General features: G+C 46.7%; 1 protein-coding gene across 2 annotated transcripts in view; it reads right to left on the reverse strand.

The window, feature by feature from the left end:
* The window catches only part of ATF6 (activating transcription factor 6), a 740,128-nt gene that overhangs the window by 132,618 nt on the left and 584,216 nt on the right, over positions 1 to 23,294 (reverse strand). For both annotated transcript variants that reach the window (XM_085654834.1, XM_085654835.1), the window contains one exon: positions 14,773 to 14,840. In XM_085654834.1, coding sequence (XP_085510960.1) covers positions 14,773 to 14,840 — 68 coding nt within the window. The remainder of the gene's footprint in view (positions 1 to 14,772; positions 14,841 to 23,294) is intronic.

Here is a 23,294-nt window from a genome sequence, read left to right on the forward strand (position 1 = left end):
AAAATGGGTACTTGAAATAGGAACAATTACAGTTATACTGGAACGGAACATTCAATTATTCATGCCTTCACTGTAATGATTTTTATACACTTTGTCACAATTATAGTTAATAATTTTACAAGAAAGAAGTGTATGAGTTGACATTTCGGTCTTTAGTATCTAAAATCTTAAGTAGTCGATCTTGACTTTCAAGCAAGTTGGCGAATACGGGCTTATTTAGTAAAACTCTGTTTCGGTATAGAGAGAGTCCAAGCAGTTTGGCGTCTTAGTTTAAAGGCAGGAAAACGTGTGGACGTTCGTTTCTCGATCTGCAGTCTCTTGGTCTCTTTCAATACTGTGTGGTCGCATTCATCAGCATATTGGCTGATCGACCACTTAAGATTTTAGATACAACCGCTAAAATAAAGACGGCAGTCGTCTTCAAATTTGTTTGGAAATCATTAAAGAAAAAATATTCAGGGGTCAACTTTTTAATACACTAGTCCTAAAGATGGTCTTACCAACGAAAAAGTCTAAAGACCGAAACGTCGACTCATACACTTCTTTCTTGTATAATAATTAACTATAATTGTGAAAAAGTGTATAAAAATCATTACAGTGAAGGCATGAATAATTGAATTTTCCCTTCCAGTATAACTGCAATTGTTCCTATTTCAAGTACCCTTTTTAGGTCTCGCCTGGCGCAAGACTGTGCAGACATGCGCAGTCTCGCTGGCGAGATTTAACGTTTTAGGGTAGATTTCTCTAGTGGGCTTTAAGCCCCGCCCTCCTTTCCATTGGCTGGCGTCACCGTTTATGCTAAACGGTGGCCAGCCATTGGAAAAGAGCGTCTAGTGACGTACACTTTTCTCTTTCAGAGCCGTCCCAGTTAGACTGGCTGCACCGACTTACTGCTGGCGTAAAAGGTTTTTAATCTTTATGGGGCCAAACACATGGCCCCATAAAAGTAAGAAACCAGTCATGCGAGACAGTCCAACTGGGACGGCTCGCGAGCCAGTCCAACTGGGACGGCTCTAAAAGACTGAAGGCGTCCTCCCCCGACTCACGTGCCGACAATCCGGCTGCCATATTTAATTAAAATAGTTCAAACTCAGGGTCACGATTTGACACCCTAAATTACAACAACTGTCTTTCTCCATTCCAGGCCGCGTCTTCAGGGCCCGTAACACTAGGCTGTACTGTCTTTCTTGGTCGGCGGCCATGTTAGGTGAACTCACCCTATCCGCATCTCAGGCTGCATTGATGGTGGTAGCTCGGCGGGCCCCGCCCCACGGCGCGTGACATCACGCACAGGCGCCGCCGGTTTCGGGCGCCATGGAGGACGACTCTTCAGGTCCCGTCCGGGGTTCGCGCTGGTGAACCGGAGGCTGAGGCCGCGCGCACAATCACTGGTGCTGACACAGGGACTCCGTGAGGCGGCCACAGGAGGCCTTGGTGACCGAAGCCCAGTGAGACTGCGGGACTAGATGTGCCCCGGGGGCTGGGCACCGGTGGCGAGGACTCGCCCCGGAGTGGGGAGAGCAGAGAGTCTGGGCCAGAGGCAGCAGCGGGAGGAGGATCAGGACTGGGGCGGAGAGGCTGAGGGGGTGTGCGGGCAAGGAGATAAAGGGCTGGGGCGAGGAGGGCCGAGGAGATCAGGAGGGGCGCAGGTCAGAGACCTGTAGAGCAGGGGCGGTAGGGCTGATGAGATCGGGCGGTAGGGTCTTGAGGAGGGTTTCCAACCATGCTAGGCTCTGCAGGTCACTAATTCGACGTTGCAATAGGCCTCGCCTTTTATTACGTTAAAGCCATTTGCTTTGCTATATAATACCATTAGCAAAGCACATGGCTTTAACTTAATAAAAGGAGAGGCCTATTGCATTTTCAATGCTTGTTGAAGCTTGATGATAAACTTTACTAGTTTTATATACACCCGTGTTTTCTCTCCTTTCTTTGTTGCTTTGGATTAATTTGTTTTAATTTCTTGATGGATATATACTCATTTGAGATGTATTTTCATATGATTGACTCATAATCGGACATGATTGCATTGTCTAAAATATAAATTGTCAAAAAGAATTTAGTTTGTAAACAAATCATAATACCTTGCATATATCTGAGATTTAGAACTACATAACTAAGTATTTTAATAAATCCCTCGAAGGCACTACTTACCTGTTTATTAATTTTACCCGAGCCCTCCAGGGTAGATTGGGGTTGTCCACTACACTGATCAGATTGCAAGGGTAGCACCTACATGGAACTCTGCACATCACTTGGGAGCACCACAGTGCCACCTAGCAGTGCACAAGGGTATTGCTAAACCATTTACGGCTCCAATCTTACCCCTGGGGAATAATTTTTTAAAAAAGTCAGGTATCTGCAGTTAAAAGTATGTCAGAATCTTACAGTATTAGATAGCCCACTACATCTCCTACTGCCATTAGCACTTCTAAACAGAAAATTGATCATTTAAAGCATTGCCACCAGACATGTAATGCCATACCCTCCTCGGCACTTCCCTTCAGCCCTTGAATTCAGCACTAAACCTGAGGGGCCATGTACTATCATGACCTTGTGTAGGCACAGTCCCAGTGTAGGATCAACAGGCTGCTTTTACCTATATCCTTCAACTGATTTCACATTTCTTTTCCTGAATTTATCTTTGCAGTCTCTTTTCACACAGGAAAATACATACCCATTTTTTGCTCAGCTTGTGGTTGGAAAAAACATATAGACGAGACCAAACCTTTTGGGCCAAACAGACTACCACATGTTTCTTTAAAGTTGGCAATGATCGCATTGCTATCAGTTTCATGTGGGTTATGATCCACCCAGTACTTAATTAGGAGACATCTAAACTTTTCCAACTGTTTTCCAAACTAAATGTCAATTTGTTAATTTAATAATATTTTAAACATGCTTTTAGATTATGTTGGTGTTTCATCAGGCTTGATATTTGTATTGGATTCGCTCATACTCTCTATTCCATTGTTTTACCAATTTTCCATTGAATGTACAATATGAAGGAGTTAGGATTTAGAATTTCAATGGGAGGTCAATGGAGTTTAGCCTGGTATCTTGCGTTACAACTACCTGGTGCATCAGTAAATCTGGGGGAGCAACACTGCTGAACTGTTGAAAAATTACACTACCGTGGGATGCTGCAATGTTGAATCTTCAAAACCATGTTGATAGCTAGGTTCTATTCCTACATATATAAATTGTGCCTTACTTGTGATGTGTGCCAGACCATTTGCTGTTTGCATGCTCTATGACAATCTGTCATTTGGTCTTAAATTTAGATATTTCTCTTGATTTATGATCTATGTTGATGCTGAATTAAATTGACTAGCTGTTGGATCTGTATTGAATCTTAATTTTTTTAATAAACTTTTATAGTTTGACTTTGCATATTGTCTTCTGAAGGTTTCCTTCCTTTGCCATGAGTCCCCCCCCCCATCCTTTGGGACTCGAAAGGCCCTAATCCTGTGCAGCGGTGCTTATATAAAATATTGGTACAAAGTGTTAATGATATCAAATGATTAATGTTTTGTGAACTCAATATCCCTTACCTTAGTGTAGATACCCAAGCATTCTCTCCCTGGAGGTGGGTCTGCAAAACAACTGCATACCAAAAAGTCCTGCAGGACCGATCAGGCACAGTGCCTTTTGCCTAAGGGCCTGACTGTCTAGACAGTAGTGTTTAGTGAACATGTGCAGAGGCCAGCGTTGCTGCCTGACAGATGTCCAGGTCCGGGACTGTGTGTGTTAATGCAGTAGTAGCAGCCTTGGCTCGTGCAGAATGCGAGTTGAAGCCCTCGGGGGGGGGGGGGGGGGGGGGGGGTGTTGCTTCTTGGTCAATGCGTAGCAGATTTTAATGCAGATCATGATCCATCTGGAGATGGTCCGGTTCCGCAAAGCCTCTCCTTTCTTGCTCCGACATACCCATGAAAAGTTGAACAAGATTATGGTCCCAATGATGTATGATAAAGGGAGAAGGAGGAAACATATGTTGCAAACCTTTCAAGAACCTATGCGCAATAGGGGATTTGAAGAGAAATGGTTGGTCAGGAAACCGCAGAAAAGATGATATAACAGAACAATAACCCTTTAAGGTTCCCAGAGCACAGCACTGCTGGACAAGGAAGAGAATAAAGAGAAGATCCAGAGAAAGGAAGCAGAAAGGGGGTCAACCTGTTTTTCTGCACAACTTGCCACAAACTTGCCCCAACGGCAAGCCTATATGGTTTTGGTGGAGGGACACCTGGCTGCCAAAATAACACCACAGGCTTTAGGCTGAAGGTCGAAAGCTGTCAAAAATTCGCCCCTCAATCTTCACGCTAAAAGGCGGAGCGTTGACAGGTTCAGGTGTGGAACCCCTCCCCTCCCCTGCAGAAGATCCTCCCGAAGAGGCAGCCTAATCTGAGGGGAGATGGACATGTTCAACAGCTTGGGATGCCAAACTCTGAGCCCAGTACAGACCCACAAGGATGACTTGGGCCTGGCCATTCCTTTTGAATTTTTATTAGATTTTTTGAAATACATAACAAATGTCCAAATGATACCAGAAGATAATGCCTGAGGCCTCGGTACATCAAATAATGTCACAGAATACAATAACATTAGATTGAGGGATGCAGGGGAACAATATCCTGGAGATGGACACAGGGGAACAATATCCTGTAGATGGACACAATCAATTAGGCAGTTTGAAGTATCAACTTCATTAATCTAGGCACCCTATATCTTATGAAATGTAAGGGGGCATCTTCCAAATGGCAGCGGAGCGAGTGGCTATAAGAGCAGAAGTCCATCCCTTGTGTCCATTTCGCTATAGTCGGTGCCTCCGGGTCCCCCAGTACTTGGCCAGGTCTCTTTTGGTAATCACCAGGCCTAAATTACAAAACAGTAATTTCACCCAGGGGTGGTCTATATCATTTGGGATACCCAAGAGGATATATTTATGGTAATCCGGTAGCTTTGTTTCAAGTACCTTATCCAGTTCAAGCAGTAGTTTTTGCCAGAAGGGGCATATGTTCAGGCAAGTCCAAAGCATGTGATTGGAGACAGTACAACAATGCAGCCCTCCTCATTTTATATAAACGTGCTCTGTCATAATAGACTCGGTGTAGGATCGGGAGTTGGGTGAGTCATAATCTGGATTTAATCGCCACCTCCCTAGGGAACATGAGGGCAGCATCGCAATCCACATCATCCACTTCACTAATCTCAGTCTCCCAGGTGAGCCTAAGTTTCTATAGGGTATTAGGCATGTTATTATTGACATGAATATTCTGGGAGGTCATCCGTGATAACTCTGCTCCCCAAGCATGCTTAAGATGGAGGTACTTTAAATACTGTGTATTGTGGGGGGCGTGGTTAAGATGGCAATAGAGTATGAGATGCCTTCTTGGCACTCCGTCTCGCCGACAGGTCACATCCGCCGGGTCAGAGAACCTCCATAACGCTGCTCCGGACTTGACTCACCAACCAAGGCACCTAGAAGTTGCCTTGCAGCGGATGCCCTGAGGAGACAGCGGATCCCCTGAGCAGGCGGGGCAGGCCGGGCCAGGCCCGGCTCAGTATGGAGAGGCCTCCACGGGGCCTGCGATCCCTGGGTTGAGTGTGTCCTGGATTCCGGAGAGAGCAAGTCTGTGTCGGTCTGTGCTCGCCTGCCGGACCTCCTCTTAATGCCCCGCCTGCCCCTGAGGCCGTGTGAAGGTGCCTACTGACTGGTGTTGTTCCTGCTGCCCCTACGAGGGGAACACTGCTTCTGGAGCTGCTCGGAGAGAGGAGGCTGGCCGAGACCTCGGTGCCAAGCTCCCTCGTAGTAGGGCTGCATGCACTTGAGGCGGCTCCGCGAGCCACCCACGCTGCGTCCCTGGGTTGACCAGCGGAGCTGTGGCCCCCTGCTGCTGAAGGGTCCTGAAGCGGAAGGAGTGCCCTTCCACGACAGCCTTCGCTCCCTGCCCTCATTGCTGAGGCCTCAACGGCCTGCCCAAGAGGCCGCAACCCCCACAGGAGTCTGGGGATCTGCTGGGCAGTTGTGGGCGGTGCCACAGAGCAGGCGAACACCCTTGATGAGCGGTCCTTGGTGCTCACCTCTCTAGATAACTTGGTTGAGACACCGTGCTTGGTGACCCGGCCAGCTTGAGACCATATACCTCTCCGCTCACCGTGCTGGGGCTGCAACGGATTGTCCTCGGAGGTCGCGACCCCTGCTGGGCCCTGAGGTTATGCTTGGCTACCATATCTAGCATCCCTCTGGAGGCAAACCGGCGGCTCCTTGATCTGTTCCTTTGGCCTAGTGCAGACTTGGGAGCCCCCCTGCATCTGGACGATGAGAGGGCCCCACCTCTCTGCGGCGACAAGCCCTCAGAAGATGCGTAACCGGGCCTATCAGCTACCACTAAATACCTCCGGCGGGTCCCCGTTGGGTGCACAGAACATGCTTACCTGACTGGTGGGGTTTCACCTTTGTCGACAGAGCACACCCCTTGCATCGCCTTATTCAGCACTCCTTTTAAATGGCGGCAAGCAAGGGAAAGAAAGACCTCTTAGTCAAAGACTTGCTTCTCAAAGACTCCAGCTTTCATGCCAAGCCGGCCCCTGACCTGTCTGTGTCCAAGGATACAGTGGCGCTGAGGACCCGCTCACTTGTTCCATTATAGAAATGCTTGGCGCTTCCCTCTGTGAAGACCTAAAAACTATGAAGAAGGAGCTCTCTCAGGATCTGAGAGGTGAGGCGCGAAATGGACGCGCTGGGGAATAGGGTAGACACACTGGAGGTGCACAAAAAGATCGAACAACTCCAGCGGAAGATAATCCGCCTCAGAGACCAACACTTGGACCTTCAAACGCATGTAGAAGATTTGGAGATTCGCTCCCGATGTAATAACATTAATTACTTTTGCATTCGAGGGTGAGGAGAGATTGCTGTGCATTTGGGGTGGGGCGACCTGAACATAGCCTTCGACAACGCAATGGACCCCTCGGCCCAACGGCAGGGACTGTCTGGGACCCTCAAGGGAAGGGACACAATGGCTGAAAGAGATGGGTCTGATAAACATCTGGAGGGCTTTACATCTAAATACTCGGAATTATACATTTTACTCCCACTCCCATAAGATGGCTCTGAGGATAGAGTACTTCCTGGGCACCTCTGGTATTGCATCCCATACACAAACTGTTGATATACTGGCCCGTTAATTGTCAGACAACGTGGCAGTGGCTCTCACGCTCTCTCTTCCTTCCACCCGCCCTCCACCCAAGACTTGGCATCTCCGGGACACGCTTGTGCACTGCTCTGCTGTAGTCCAAAAGATCACCACGGCACAAAACGACTTCCTTGACACGGATGACAACACCGAGGCCTCGGTCACCACTCTCTGGGAAACCTTGAAAGCGGTGATATGGGGAGAGTTTATTGCGATTGCCTCTGCAGGTAAGATACGCAAGGACAAGCTGTATCAACTCTCACGACAGGTCCAAGAGCTGGAGCGTATCCATTAACGGACTTGTGCTCACCAGATCTGGTGCACTCAGATATCTGGCATAGACTTGGACAGGGCAGAACACACGGCACTCCGGTGAGGACACCCCTTCCATTTAGGGGGTAATAGATGTGGGAGGCTGCTGGCCAATAGCCTATGGGCCCAACGACAGTCATCCGGGGTCTCGTCGGTGGTCGATTCAACTGGAACGGAGCAAACTGACTACCTGCATATAGCCAAAACGTTCCGCCAATACTACGCAGACCTCGATGAGGCACAGACCCTCTCCCCGGATGCCCCTGCCTGTTACCTCTGGGAGGTCGCTACCACTAGACTAACGCTCGATCAGGCCGCAACAATGGACTCCCCGTTCCCAGTTGAGGAAGTGGTGTCTATCTCCCAGCGAAAGATGCTTAAATCCCCTGGACCAGATGGGTTCTCCACTTTTTTTTCTTTTACAAGACGTTTTGCCCCATCCTGGCTCCCATACTCACCAGAGTCTACAATGCTGTTTGGGTTTCCTCCGCGCTCCTGTTGACCATGCTGGGAGCTACATTGTCATACCCAAGCCTGGCAAGGACAAATGTCACTGCGTCTCTTATAGGCCGATTTCCTTATTGGACGTTGACCTTAAACTGTTCACTGGGATCTTGGCCCAGTGACTCACCCCTCTCATCCCAGGCTTGATAGATCGTGGCCAAGCAGGGTTTTTTCCCAATTACCAATGCGGTGACTATATGAAGGGGCTACTCCATATTATCAAAGGCACCGCGCTTAGACACAATGCATGCTGTTGTCTAACGACACAGAAAAGGAGTTTGATAGGGTTCACTGGCCCTACCTGCGAGAAACTCTTCAGCACTTTGGATTCCCTAATCGGTTTACTCAGTTGGCCCGAGCAGTTACACACCGGTTATACCTCCGTCCCCTCCAATCTGTAGAGGTATGAGACAGGGCTGTCCGCTGTCTCCCCTCTTCTTCACTCTGTATATGGAGCCGATGGCTCAAAGGACAAGCAATAGCCCTCTTATATCTCGGGGCTATTTTGGGGGGACAAACATACGATCAGTTTATATGAGGATGACCTCGCAGCACCGTTGGAAGAACCCCTGGTTTCCCTCCTGGCCTTCACAGCTGAACTTGACCTGATCACCCAGGCCACAGGATTCAAAGTCAATATCCATAATTCCCAAGCCCTCAATTTATCACTCTGGGTCCCATGCTCTCTGAGTTACAACGCTCCTACTGTATTGAATGGGCCTCGGCCGCGGTCCCCTACCTTGGGTTGCAGCGAACACTCAAAACACGGTGTCCCTTAACTATACAACCCGGCTTCAGCAAATGCAAGTGGATTTGTGCCACAGAAGAACGCATACCCTCTCCTGGCTGGGCCAAGTTGCTGTGGTAAAGATAGCTTTATTACCGGATACTTTTCCTCTTTCAAGTTCTACCGGTGGAACAACCCACCCCTCATCTCTACGCTCTCTGCAACGGGAGATGGAACGCTTTGTATGGGTGGACAAGAGTCCTCGCTTGCATAGAGACCTTTGTTACAGGCCCACAAGAGAGGGAGGTCTGGGAGTGCAGAATTTGCAAGAGTATTACTGGGCTGTGCAGCTGAGGACATTTGTGAAGTGGTCGCACCCTGAATCTGAAAAGGTTTGGCTTTTAATGGATAGGGCTATAGCGGGACAATCCCTGTAGAAGATTCCCTTCCTTCCCAATTCGGCACGCCCCAAAAGCCGATACTGGTCTCCTTTCACGCAGGCCCCTCTAGCAGCATGGGATGAAGTTTGTGGGCGAAGAGGCCTTACTTCATTCCCATCGCTGCTAACGTCCATAGCGTACAATACTGATTTCACTCTTGGCCCTTCGCTCAGTGGACACAGGAGGGTCATAAATCCATCGGACACTTCTTTGACGAGGCTGGCCTCCTGTGATTTGGGGAATCCCTGAATCCAAACAGCACTGGTACCATCAGATTAGACTCCGGGTGAAACACCCCACGGTACGGCCTCAAGCCCAACGCCATCTCACCCCTTCAGATGGTGGCTGCTATCCAAAACCTCAGATGCACACCTCATATCCAAACTATATGGCCTACTCCACCCCTCTTTGTCTGTTATTAAATCCCCAGGTCAAAGGAGATGGGAGTCCAAACTGCTGCTTTATGCAGCAGGAATGGGAGGATATTTATCATTGTGCACGCCATATCGTCCGCAATGTGGCAAGCATAGAGACTGCCACTAATCGCCACCTATTGGTATCTCACCCCCCCAGACTGCACAGGTGTAACCCTGCTCGTAGCCGGCTGTGTTGGCACAATTGTGGTACCCTTGGAACTTTGAGAAATCTGTTGTGGGATTGACCCAAGATTGCTACCTACTAGGCGTAAGTACCGGATGATATTGATGCTCACCTTGCCACACAACTGCCCCGCTTCCCAGCTTACACTATCTCAGGTTTACCTAATGATCTCACATTCCCCCTTAAGTCTCATAGGGGGCGATGGATAGGTTTGGCACTGGGAGCGGCCCTTCAGAATATCCTTTCACACTGGGGGTCAGATGTCTACCCACTCTGGTGGAATGGCATGCATTGCCTTTGGTACATCTTGAGTATGGAACGTATCTCTCTATCAAATCGGGGGGCCTCATTCCCAGATCTTTGGTGTCTGTTTCTATCTTGCTTACCACGGAATTCCGTGAACTTTCATGCCCCAAATATCTGTGGCTCCTGCGAGTCACGGAGCCTCCATTTGCTACACCTTAGAGTGTACTTTGGTGTTTACACGCATATCTTGAGCTTGAATGGGATGGATGGGTGGGGTGGATCCCGGTGTGAGGGAGAAGGGTTAAGGGGGAGTGGAGAGTTCTAGGGTTTTTTGATTCGAGATATGCTTTAGGATTGTCTCCTGCCATGTCTTGATTTCTCTCCCTTTTTGATGACCCAATAAAGAAATGTAAACATAAATGCTGGTTATCTTGTGGTGCCTGGTCATTCCCTTTCTCTTTGATAACTCTGGGCAGGAGTGGTATGGGCGGTAAATCATACCAGAGGTCTGAGCTCCAGTCGAGACAAGCATCTCCGAGCTTGAGCCGCCTTGGTACCCCCAGCGCACAGGACTGCTGGCATTGCATGTTCTTGCCGATGGTGAATAGATCTAACTAAGGCTCTCCCTATAGCTGAAATAGACCTTACACCTCCTGATGGAAACACCATTTGTGATCCGCTAGGCATCTTCAGCCGAGTTAGTCCGCCCTAGAGTTCAGGCAGCCCGCAAGGTGTTCAACCACCAGGGATCTGCCCTGATTTCCGGAATTGTCCAGAAATGCAGGGCCTCTTGACAGAGGGTCCACAACCCTACCTGCCCTTTTTTTTGCAGTACCAGACAGTGGTGACATTATCTGTGAACACCTACACCAGCCTTCCCTTGATGGAGGGTAGAAAGGCTTTTAAAGCCAGCTGGATCGCCCGGAGATGCAGAAGGTTGATGAGTCCGAGGTCTCTGATCTCCACCTCTCCGAGATGGTGTCCGCATCCCAGGAGTGACGTGTCTGTCACTACTGTCAGATCTGGTTGGGGAAGGGAGAAGCATCTGCCGCTGACCCAATCGTGGTTCGTTAACCACCACTGCCGATATTTTGCAGCTCCCTCCGAGATCTGGACAGTGTTGGAGAGACTTCCCTGATGCCATGCCCACTGGAACTTCAAGTCCCACTGCAGAGCCTGCATATGCCAGAGGGCATGTGCCATATGCAGAATGCCTTGAGGCCCAGTAGCCTCAGTTGGTCTCATCGAAATCCAGGAAACAGTCTGAAACATCGGTATCCTAGCCTGAATATCCTGGAATCGCCGTTCGGGAGGATAGGCCTGAAACTGTATGTGTTCAGAACAGCTCCGATGAAATGGAGCATCTGAGAGGGAGGACAGGTGTGCCTTCAGCACGTCGATGGGGAACCCCAGCAAATGCAGGAGGTCTGCTGTAGTCTGGAGGTGGGAGGCAGCCTGGGGCAAGCCAACCTTCAACAGCCAGTAATCTAAATAGGGAAAGACTGGCGCCCCTGATCTCTGCAGATGAGCTGCAACCACCGCCATCACTTTGGTGAACACCCGAGGGGCACTGGAAAGGCCAAAAGGAAGCATGATGAACTGAAAGAGTTCATGGCCCACCGTGAACAGCAGGTAACGCTTGTGGACAGGAAGGGTGGGCATTTTGGAAGTATGCATCCTGAAAGTCCAACACTACCATCTAGTCTCTCGGGTCCAGGGCAGACAGAAGTTGAGCGAACGTGAGCATTTTGAACTTCTTTTTGGGGAAGAAATTGAAATGGTGCAGGTCTAGAATAGGACGGTGGCCTCTGTCCTTAGGCACCAGGAATTGACTAGAATAGTAATCACAACCTTCTTCTGGCGTTGGCACCCTCTCTATGGCTGCCTTGGACAAAAGAGCCATAACTTCCTGGCGGAGCAAGGAAAGATGATCCTTCTACAGCCTCTCACAAGCAGGTGGCATGGGTGGAGGGAGAGTCACGAAGGGGAGGGAGTAGACCCTCCAGACAATCTGCATAACCCATCTGTCTGATTTAATAGACCTCCAGGTCCAACTGGGTGCACTTGATGGTAAGAGGGCAAACTATACGCGTTTGGAGGCTGAGTCTGCTAATGGACTGGCCCGATCTCTGGCTCCCTGACCCAAGAGGTCTGTGAGTACTGCGTCACTGGCAACTCAGAGGCTGTGAAGCTTGTGCACCACAGGGGCTGGGTGGGAATAATGTAGCTGGAAGCAACTTCCGTGACCACGAAAGGGGCAAAGGTGGATTGGGGTGGTGCGGGGCCATGGAAAGTCCATAGGACTTGGCCATAACCCTGCTATCCTTAACGCAATCCAGCGCTGAAACCGCCTCCAAAGAGACAGGAGCCATCAAAGGTTATGGACATCTTCTGAAAAGCCAGTAGTTCTCAGCCAGGCGAGGTATAAGGCCACTGTCAAGGAAACTGCTCTGCCCAGCGAGTCCATGGTATCCAGTCCACATCAGACAGTGAACTTAGCTGCATCCCTCTCATCTTCAACGGTCTGGGAGAGCTTGGTCCCGGCCTCCTCCAGAATCATGGGAAGCACCTGCGCAACTGAATCTCATATAGAATGGAAGTAAGGGCCCAAAAGGCATGCTGTTCATGGACTGCAGTACCAGGATGGTCGATTAAAAAAATCTTCTGCCTTAAGGCCCCTTGGATTCCCTATCAGTGAGGTGGTAGGGAATGCACCAGAATTTAAATGGAAGGTAGAGGCTTGGATCACCAAGTTCTCTGGGGTAGGGTGTTGTCTGAGGAAATTGGGGTCCCCTGGGACAGGGTGGTAGTAATTGTCCTGTTCACAGGAGCCCTTGTGCTGGGTTTAGACCAGGTCCCAAACAGGACGTCAGTATGGGCTTCATGAAAAGGGATAAGTAGTTCAGAAGGGGTACCTCCCGGTTGAAGCACTTCTGCCAAGATGTTAGTCTTGACTGCCACTAAGGGTAAGCTAAGGTCCAAGACTTTGGGCGCCCTCCTCACCACCATTGCAAAGGACGCTTCCTCCTCCATTGCCTTGGTAGAGGGGAAAAAGCCAAGTCGTCACAACACTTCATGTTTGGATCTAAAGGCTGGTACTTATCAGGGTCCAGTGACCCCCTCCAAATTATCCCCTCAGTCCTAGTCTACAGGAATAGGGCTCAGGCTTTGGCCTGAAAGGCATGGCTCCACTCGGAGCTGGAGTCTATCTGTGGGTCCAAGGGGCCCGACTGGCGCCGGGGCTGCAACTGCCAGCCTGAAACTAGTAGGGGCCTCTCCCGAACCCATGGGGCCAGAAAGTGCATCGGCGGGAACAGGCCGCTCGGAAATGGCCTCATAAACTCTGGGAAGTGCGAAGTGGACCCCGACTCTGGCTCAACCTCGGAGCCAGGTCTCCGATGTCGATGCCCCCTCATCTCGTTGCCCGACAGACGAGAAAGTCTAAGACCTTTTTGACTTTTTTGTTTTTGCGCGACTTACCCAAGTGGCCCAACTACTTTGAGTGTGACGAGGATCGTGTACTCCACAACCGATCCGGAGACCTACCTCTCGAGCGGTATCGAGTGCATTGTGACGTTGCTCGTCTGATGGCAAGAAGCTTGAGGGATCACTCACTCAAAGTCTTGGGGTGCATGTGCAGCAATCGGCACAAGTCTTCACTCTCATGGTGGCATTCCAAGCATCAGAGGCATACAAGGTGCTTGACAAGTGCTGCAAAGTATGAAGCTTTTCTTCCTATTGGACATTCCTGCCACAACAGGAAAAGAAGTCTCAACAAAGCTTCAACAAAATATCGAACAAACAGTCAAAGTGACTGAAGGGGTAGCTCTCTCCGGATCTATGCTGAATGGCATGGAAAGAAAAGAAGGGTCGTCAATGAGCTGGGGTGGTACCTATATCAGCGCTGTGCACATCACATCCAGAGCGGCTGATAATGCCACATGAAGCTGATCGCTGGCACTAAGTGACGCGCAGGGGTACTGCTCACAATTTTTTTTTTTCTGATAGAGTCTGCTTTATTTGCAGAGTTTTATATAGCGCTGGCTAGACCCGGAGGTATCGGAGCGCTTTACATGAGTATCAGTTACAGGTTACAAAAATTACATCGGTTACAAGAGCCAAGAATAAACATAGGAGAGAAACCGTGGCATACGTTGGAAAGGGGAGGTAGCCACTGGGACACGGAGGGAGGAGGCAGGGAGGGAAGGAAACATAACTGGGAGAACGAGGAAAAACTATGTCCAGTGTCCGGCTGGGTAGGTGACAGCCGATGGGGTGAACCAGAGCCAGACTCCTTTATAGCTGCCTAAACAGCTCCACCGGGCATCGGCCATGTTGCTCTGATGCCTGAGGATAATTCTAAGGTAAGGAATCTGCAATGAGAAGCTTATCTCAAATAAAGGAATCCGGTTGTCCGACACCTGATATTTATCTAGGGACATATCAAGACAAACACCACTGTTTTGATTATAAAGCGGAAAGAACACAATCACTGTAAACAAATTACCATTATATTTTAGGAGAAGCCTCATCAAATATACTTTGTAATGTTTTCTCATGAACCACAATTTTAAAAATATTTAACACACTGACTATCATTTAATAGTAAAGATGCGTGTTTAAAAATAAAGAGGACACACGACTCAAAATGAAAACTAATGCAAAACATGAGATGCAAAATTGTAACACTCAAAAACAGTTTGATGAAAAGTCAGAAATATTGTCATCATTATTATAAACCTACTTCACGCTGACGTCCGAGTATTGCATGGTTAAAAGCTGAGGCTCCTCATTACTCTGTTCCCGAGTTTTCTAAAAACAAAAAACACACTGGATTTACACCAATATTGTCAAAAAACAGTGCACAACTAAGGAGAGGGAGCACCCTGCTACTTTAAATAACTTTCCTTGTACATTTTGTACTTGCTGGTTTTTTCCAGTGGTCAACAGCCATACATGTCATTGTTGCAAAATCATGCTATGGTTGCAATACAAGTAAATTCCGTAAAGTGGAGAAAATTTTACCTTATATGAAAGTACACTGGAAAAGGAGCATATGAAACATAAACCTGAATGAATTGACCTCTCTCAGCAATTACACCCTAACCCCTCCTGAGGACATAGCGAAAGTTCCAGGAACTCGCTAAAACAATTCCATGACAAACATTTTAAACTCAATTGCGCCCTTCTAAATGAAAAGAATGTGCACCAAAGACTCACAACCTTGGTACAATGGTAGCCTAAATGCAGAAAGACACAATCGGAGGCTAGCTGAACAATTGTGGAAATTCTCTCAGTCCCTCGCACACCTCAAGCACCTGAGATCTCTGAGGAACATTTATAACAAATGCAGCATAGCTCAAAAGCAAACTTGTTTGGAAAACAACTTGAAAAAGCCAGTAATCAACCTAAAAAACAGTTTAAACTTGTCAAACTTCAATCCAATAGGCAACCCAACCCTTTACTCTGGTCTAGTCCACAGCTTAACTGCAAGGAACTTGCAGCCTTCTTCCTGGGAAAGATGGAAAAGCTTGAAAGCGACTTACAGACAGCATTGGATCACCTTCCGTTATATCACACATCAGCCTCTCTCCCCCCCCCCCCGCCCCACATCGCTAAGCTTTTGAGACGACCCCCCCAAAAAAAATAACACTTCGTAGAACTCATTCAAAACTGTCAATGAAATTGCCATTGTTAAAATCCTAACCGCACTAAAGCTGTCAAACCACATCAGAAAAAGGCTTCTTTCGAATCTCTTCAGTGAGATTAAAACCTCTATACTCCCAGTCTGGGCCAAGATAGTAAATGCTTCATTACTTTAAGGCACTATACCATACTGTCTTAAGTCTGGGCGGGTAAGCCCCATTTTTGAAAAAAACATGGCGAATTACATAGACCTAAACAACTTCTGCCCTATCTCCAACATTCTGACTCTGTTGAAGCTCCTTGAGAAATGTTTCCATGCCCCAATTATGCAATCACATAGAACAATTCCAACTTTTAGGCCAATACCAATCCGGCTTCCGTCAGAGTCACAGCACTGAATCGGCCCTAACACACAGTAGATAATGCGCTAAAAATGCTAGATTAAAATGAATCCTGCCTACAAGTCCTCATTGATTTCTCATCAGCATTTAACATGGTCCTACATTATAGTCTACTAGACTTACTGAAACACAGGATTGGGGGTTTCAGGTTCCATCCTAGACTGGTTCACCTCCTTCCTCCACAACAGAACCCAAAGAATCAAGGTTTATCAGTCCCTGTCCAAGTCTACACCTGACATATGGGGGATACTACAGGGTTCCACGCTCTCCTCCACTCTCTTTAACCTATTCATGGAGCCTTTAACCGAAATTCTGAAATCATCAAACATCAACTATCGCATGTACGCCAGGGATACTCAACTTTACCTGAAGATCTCCTTCCCTGAAGATATTGGGTCTCAACACTACACTACAAAAAAGACCAAGCTGGCTGACCTTGGCTCTCAAAACTGAAATTCTTTTAATCGTCCCACCCGATATGGCTGAATGGTGAAACATTTAACAGCTCTTAATTGCCTACCTCACGTTATAGATTACACAAGATCACTGGGAATAAAGCTAGACAATAACCTGAATATGCAGGAGCACATCAGTACAGCTACCACAGGAGCGAACTTCCAAATGAGCATCTTAAGAAAAATTAAACCCTTCCGCCCCCTCGATGACTTAAAGTGATTACCAGGTTGGACTATGGAAGAGTAATCATTTGCGGCCTTTCTAGATCAAAGTTGGCTCCACCAACTAAGATGTAATCATCATGCTAGAACTCCTGGTCCGATTGAAGGTATGCATCCCACTCCTGTCTGATGGTGTTCATTATTATAATCATGCCCTGCCACATTGCGACTCACCTCACATCTGTCATTGTTCTGAGGTGGCATTTCTTTGTGCCTTCCAAGTGAAGAATTGCCATGATTTGGGGATTTGGGCCAGTAGTAACTGAAGGTGCGGTCGATGGGGGACTACTGTTATCAGAGCATAGGCCATTAACCCCATATGATACAGTACAGTTGCTTTGTATTACTTTACTATCCCCTGATGGTCCTTGAGTTGAAGGGTGTTGCTTTAAGATATCCTTGCACAACTGTTCTACTGTTGCACACCGGAATATCAGTGGCGTGAGTTACACAGTTAAAATAGCTCTAACTTTCTCAGTGATCTTCACCACGAACTGTGTCATCCAACATGGCTGTGAGCCGACCCCATTCCTGTCAAGGCAACATATAAACTTGGCTGTAGTACATGTGAGGCATCTGCCCTTGGTCTTGTTATATTCTGTTTCTTGCAGACAACCTTCGCTTTCCCTTTACTATATGTTGTGATTCAGCACCACTATTCTCTAGGGTGTGGGCTCCATAACCTGCAAATGAGAGAGGGGTAGTAGACCCAGTGGTAGTAATAAATAGAACCGCTGACCTTGCAGGTGAAGGTGGTTTCGCAAGGGGCCAGCGACCCTAAATGCCCTAGGCATGGTCTGTAGAATTGTCGTGGTTCTTATACCACTTTTTTTGATATATGGTTTGGTCCCCCCTGAGGCCCTATGATTCCAGTGCTATTTATTGTAACTATAAATGCTTGTTTGAATTGTATCTTCCCCTCTAGCCTCATAAAGAGACTAGTGGGGTTATTCCTAGAATAAATACATATATTTTATATATATACCTGTGTGGACTACTATTTCATTTGGTTATTCAAGAGGTTATCTATGGTAAAACAATAAGCTTAACACTCCTTCAAGACTAAGCCTGAAAGCTGCTCTCCACAGCTACCACTAGGATAGCTTTCTTTAAAGGTCGTCTTTAACCTATCACCATAGGAGTCGAATTGGACTGGTACAAGGTGTCCCCTATAACTAGAGGACAGCATATGCCAGGCCAACTTCTCACAAATGGGATACGAGATGGTGTCAAGAGCAGCACTTAGGTCAAGGAGGATCAGTGTTGCTGAACCCCCTAATCCATGACCATTTTAAGACCATCTAAGAGCCTGATTTAAGTAAGCTTGCCATTGTTATAACTTCTTCCTTGCTCAAATGAGGAAATAATGACAGTTCAGTTTTGAGATTGTTAGTAGTGATCCTTTCATCTGTTAGCCTTGAAGCACAAAGAGCCTGACCGAGCATCATAGATGTTCCTCACTTTCCCCCGAAAGTGATTCGCAAGTAATACTAAGCACACCATAGATGGACCCGCTCCATAAACATCGGGTCTTGAGAACAAATGTACAATATTGTACATTTCTTTTGAGGATAGCTTAATCCTCTCAGCAAAGTCGTTCATCCAGGTTGTGCGGATAGCATGCTGATATTTTTTTAAGGAGACTTTATAGATCTGTTTGCTTGTATCACTGTAGCCGACTCCATTTCCTTTCACTTTTTTTGGTCCTCATCTTTCCCCATGGTTACCAATTGGGAGCGCAAGAAAGTTGCGTCTCCCCAAGACAACCATTGAAAAAATAAACAAGGAGGTAACATTGCTGCAGTCAAGTACCCATTGCTATTGATATCGAGGGCGCCCTAATGGATATACAGCACATGGATTTCCCCAAGCAGCTTAATCATTGGATCATGGGGGAAAAGAAGAAAAAAAAAAATAATAAAAAAAAATAAAGCCCATCGCCCGGTATACCAATTACACCCAGTTCAAACGAATCCAAAAATTTCTTTTGTCAGGATTACCAGCTCTTGTTAAATCCACTTTAGATGTTTGTAGAACTGAAGTGCGCCAATCAAACACGGTTGGTGGAGTCGGGTCCTTCCATTTCCTACAAATTTCTCTTCGGGCCAACAATATGCAATAAAAGAGAAGGTTCTTCGCCGGACCCCAAACTTCAGATGGAACTCCAAAGATTACGAGAGAAGAGGTTATCAGGACTTCGAAACCCAGAACCGATGAGAGTGATAAACTTATCGCCTTCCAATACGGGGACAGAAGGGGACACTCAAGGAAAATATGTATATCTGTAGCAGCAATCAGTCCACATTTGGGGCATGCCACTGGAATGCCCCTAGAAAACTTTGAGAGTCTCTGTGGCGAATAATAGGCCCTATGTAGGGTAAAAAGATGGTTCCTACGAAGCCAAGCAGGTTTCAGTATGTCCCACATAATCTTAAAAGATGTAAACCACAGACTCTCAATATTCTGGTCGGTAATGGTAGAGGCCCACAACAAATCTGGTAGTTTAAATTCGCCATCCATCTCTTCCAATAATAACTCCTACCATGTCGAGACCTCCTTTCGGGCTGGTGGTTTATCCAATAACTGCGTCACTAGGTTACTATCTCCTCCTAGTAAACAACTGCCCCTAGCAGAGATCTGTGAGTGTGCCCAACTTGTAATCTGAAGGAACTTAAACCTAGAGAGGCCTGGTCCTATTTTAGATAACAGAGCCTCCCATGGAAGCAAACACTCTTCCAGGAATAAATCCCCCCAGACCTCCAAACCTGCCTCCCTCAAAGGTATTGCAAGGCTATCCATCAACCAATCTGGGGAGCCTGGTGAATTCCACATTGGTGACCTATTTATAAAATAACCAATCTTTAGAGAGCACCTGAGTCTACTCCAAGTTTTTGCCATGTCTCGCAGCACCTTCAATTTCACTTTTTTTAAAAAATTTGGATCTCCAAACTTAAACAAAAATCCCTGGCGGGTCACCCCCTCTCCACTGAGTAATGCTGCAAACATACATCCAATATGAGAGTTTGTGGGCATTTTTAGCAGCATCCTGGCATGGGAAAGCTGAAATGCTCATGCATATAGTTGAAGATCAGGCGCCACTAAGCCCCCCTTCTCTCTACGCCGCCTGAGTTTTTTCCAGGCAATCCTGGGTGTATGATTATTCCATATGAAGGAGCTAATATGACTCTGTAATTTAGTTATTAGGGAAGGTTAAAAAAAAAAGAAAGATATTTTTGGCAAGATAGACATTTTTATTAAATTTACCCAGGATTGATAAAGGTAGGGAAGACCAAGATCGTATAAGTCTTCTACATTCTTTTGCAACATTGGAAAAGTTTAAAGATGCACTTTTATTTATATCTCTAACAATATCAATCCCTAAATATCGTAGGCTGGAGCTCAAATGAGCCCCAGCCACGGGTACGGGATCATTCCAAACCATTATATCAGTTTTGGAAGCATTGATCTCATATCCTGATATTTTCCCAAAATCACGTGCCAAAGCGATCACTGTGGGGAATGCCGTACTTAACTCGGAGAAGACCAGGATATCATCCGCGTATAGGGCTACCCTCTTCTCCCACCCCCCATAAGTAAAAGATTTAATATTACGCTCATCCCTCAGCCGTTGAGCGAAGGGTTAAATATATAGATCAAATAGGAGGGGGGAAAGAGGGCAGCCTTGACGCGTACCACGCGATATGTTAAACGGCATGGACAGCTCTCCGTTTATCAACAAGGAGGCAGAAGGATTCTGATATAGGAGTTTCACAGTTCGCCGGAATCTCTCCCCGATGTTAAACCTACTCAAGACCCTCGACAGGTATGCCCAGTTCACCCTATCTGACAAGACTGACGTTAATATTTTATAGTCGGAGTTTAAGATGGAAATCGGTCTATATGAACCGCAGCTGGAAGCAGGCTTTCCTGGTTTCAATATAAGGGTTATGGAGGCTTTATTCCACGAGGAGGGAAGAGACAAACCTTCCCGAAAGATCTGATTAAACAGAACTGTAAGAAAGGGGAGGATTTTTGACTCCAAGGCCATATATATTTCAGATGGCAAGCCATCCGGACCCGTTGCTTTACCCTTTTTACACTTTAAGATAGCACGCCTAACCTATTCCTGTGTAATTGCATGATCCAAGGAAATGCTCTGTTCAGGGGTCAATTCTGGAAAGGATATATCCTTCAACCAATCCTCCGATTGTGCTTCATCAATATTCTTATCTTCAGGATATATATTACTAAAGAAATCCCAAAATGCTCGTCTAATATCTTCGTCAGAAGAATATATTACTCCCCCAGAGATGACTGAGTCTATATTATTTCTAACCTGGTCGGTTTTTACCTTCCAAGCTAAGAGCTTCCCTGCTCCCTCTCCATATTGGAAGTGGACTAATTTGCTCGCTTCCCACCTCTCGAATCCGTGAATTCAATACAGAGTCTAATTCTCCTTTCAAAACAACTAACTTACACTGCCATTCCTGTAAAGTGTTAGCAGGAGCGTCCGGATATAGCTCTATTTCTGCCTGTATTTTAACCATCTCAGCTTCCAATGAGGCTACCAACTCTATAGATCCTTTTCTTGTATGTGGCCTTGTTCGTTATCATGCCTCTTAAAGATGCCGAGCCAATATTATTATCCCAAAAATTCTGGACTTCAATTTGGAGAGAGTTAATAACCTCGGACGATAAAAGCAAAGAACGATCAAAAGACCAGCTTCTCGTAGGGCTTTTGAAAAAGCCCCCCAATTCTAAATATATTGCTGCGTGATCCGAAAGGTGAAATGGGAGATACACGATACATTTAGTCGAGCTAGCCAATTTTTGACTAATCAAAATATAATCAATTCTCGACTGATGGTGATACTTGTAGTTGCGGAATGTAATTGCTCTTTGTTGCCCAAATTTTACCCTCCTGATATCAATATAGCCTAACTGTTTCATATTGTCAAGCAGAGAAGACCTAGTTTTAGACAAAGCTAAAGCTCTACTAGACTGGGATTTATCCAGTAGGGGATCTAAGACTATATTAAAGTCTCCTGCTATGATGGTTGGCTCTGGAAACAAAAGCAAGTGGGAGATGGGAATATGCTACTTACCAGTATGCATCTGTTCTTGGCATGTAGAGCTGCAGATCTATACACTTTTGCATAGATCGCCATCTGGTGTTGGGCCCGGATGTTTGCAGTTTGTTTTTCCTCTTGGAAAGTCTTTGGAAGTCTCGAGGTCGGTGACTCCTCCTTTGGTTCGTATTGCGCATGGGCTTCGGCTCCACCCTCAGATTGTTTTTCGCCAGTAGGGAAAGATGGAGCGTAGTAATAACAGTAAAGAAACCCATGTGTGTTGTTAGACTGGAACTGATACTGATACAGGTAGCTGGGGAGGCGGGTGGGCGTGTATAGATCTGCAGCTCTACATGCCAAGAACAGATGCATACTGGTAAGTAGCATATTCTGTTCGAGGCATATGAGCTGCAGATTATACACTTTTGCATAGACTATATAGCAGTACCCAACCCTAGCGGCGACCACCGGCATCCGTTGCAGTGGTTTGGAACAGTGTTTTTAGTACAGCGTGGCCCACACTAGCTTGTTGCTTGGTTTGCACATCTACACAGTAATGTTTTGTGAAAGTGTGCGGTGTTGACCATGTCGATGCTTTGCAGATGTCATCTAATGGTATGTTCCCTAGAAAAGCCATAGAAGCCCCCATCTTCCTTGTAGAGTGGGCTTTAGGGGGAACAGATAGCGTTCGTTTTGCTTTGTGGTAGCAAATCTGTATGCATTTTACAATCCACCTAGCTATCCCGGATTTAGAAATAGGGTTGCCTTTATGTGGTGGTGAGAGAAAGAGACAAATAGCCGTTTGGTTTTTCCGAAAGGTTGTGTTCTTTGGATATAGTAAAGTAAGGCCCTTTTAACATCCAGTGTGTGTAAAGCCCTTTCCGCAACAGTTTGAGGTTGTGAGAAAAAAACTGGTAATTCTACCGATTGGTTGAGATGGAAGGGAGAAATGACTTTGGATAGGAATTTTGGGTTGGTGCGGAGTACAACCGTGTTCTGATGCATTTGGAGAAAAGGTTCCTGTATAGTGAGTGCTTGTATTTCACTAACCCTTCTAAGGGAAGTGTTGGCCACTAGAAAAGATGTTTTCCATGTGAGAAATTGCAGCTCACATTTATGCAATGGTTCGAAAGGTGGTCCCATTAGCCTTGTGAGAACTATATTTAAGTTCCAGACAGGTGAGGGTGGTACTCTGGGTGGAATTACTCTTTTGAGGCCTTCCATAAAGGCTTTGATGGCAGGCACCCTGAAAAGTGATAGGTGCTGCCTGTTCTGTAAGTAAGCAGCAATTGCTGTGAGGTGTAACCGAATGGATGTATATGCTAGGTTACACCTTTGTAGATGGAGCAAGTAACATATGATGTGTTGTATGGACACATTTAGAGGGTTGATTGTGTTGTTATGGCAGTAAACAACAAATCTTTTCCACTTTGCAGCATAGCATGCCCTAGTAGTAGGGCGTCTAGCTTCTCT

This window comes from Triturus cristatus, chromosome 4_1 (assembly GCF_964204655.1).
Source record: "Triturus cristatus chromosome 4_1, aTriCri1.1, whole genome shotgun sequence".
Taxonomy (NCBI): domain Eukaryota; kingdom Metazoa; phylum Chordata; class Amphibia; order Caudata; family Salamandridae; genus Triturus; species Triturus cristatus.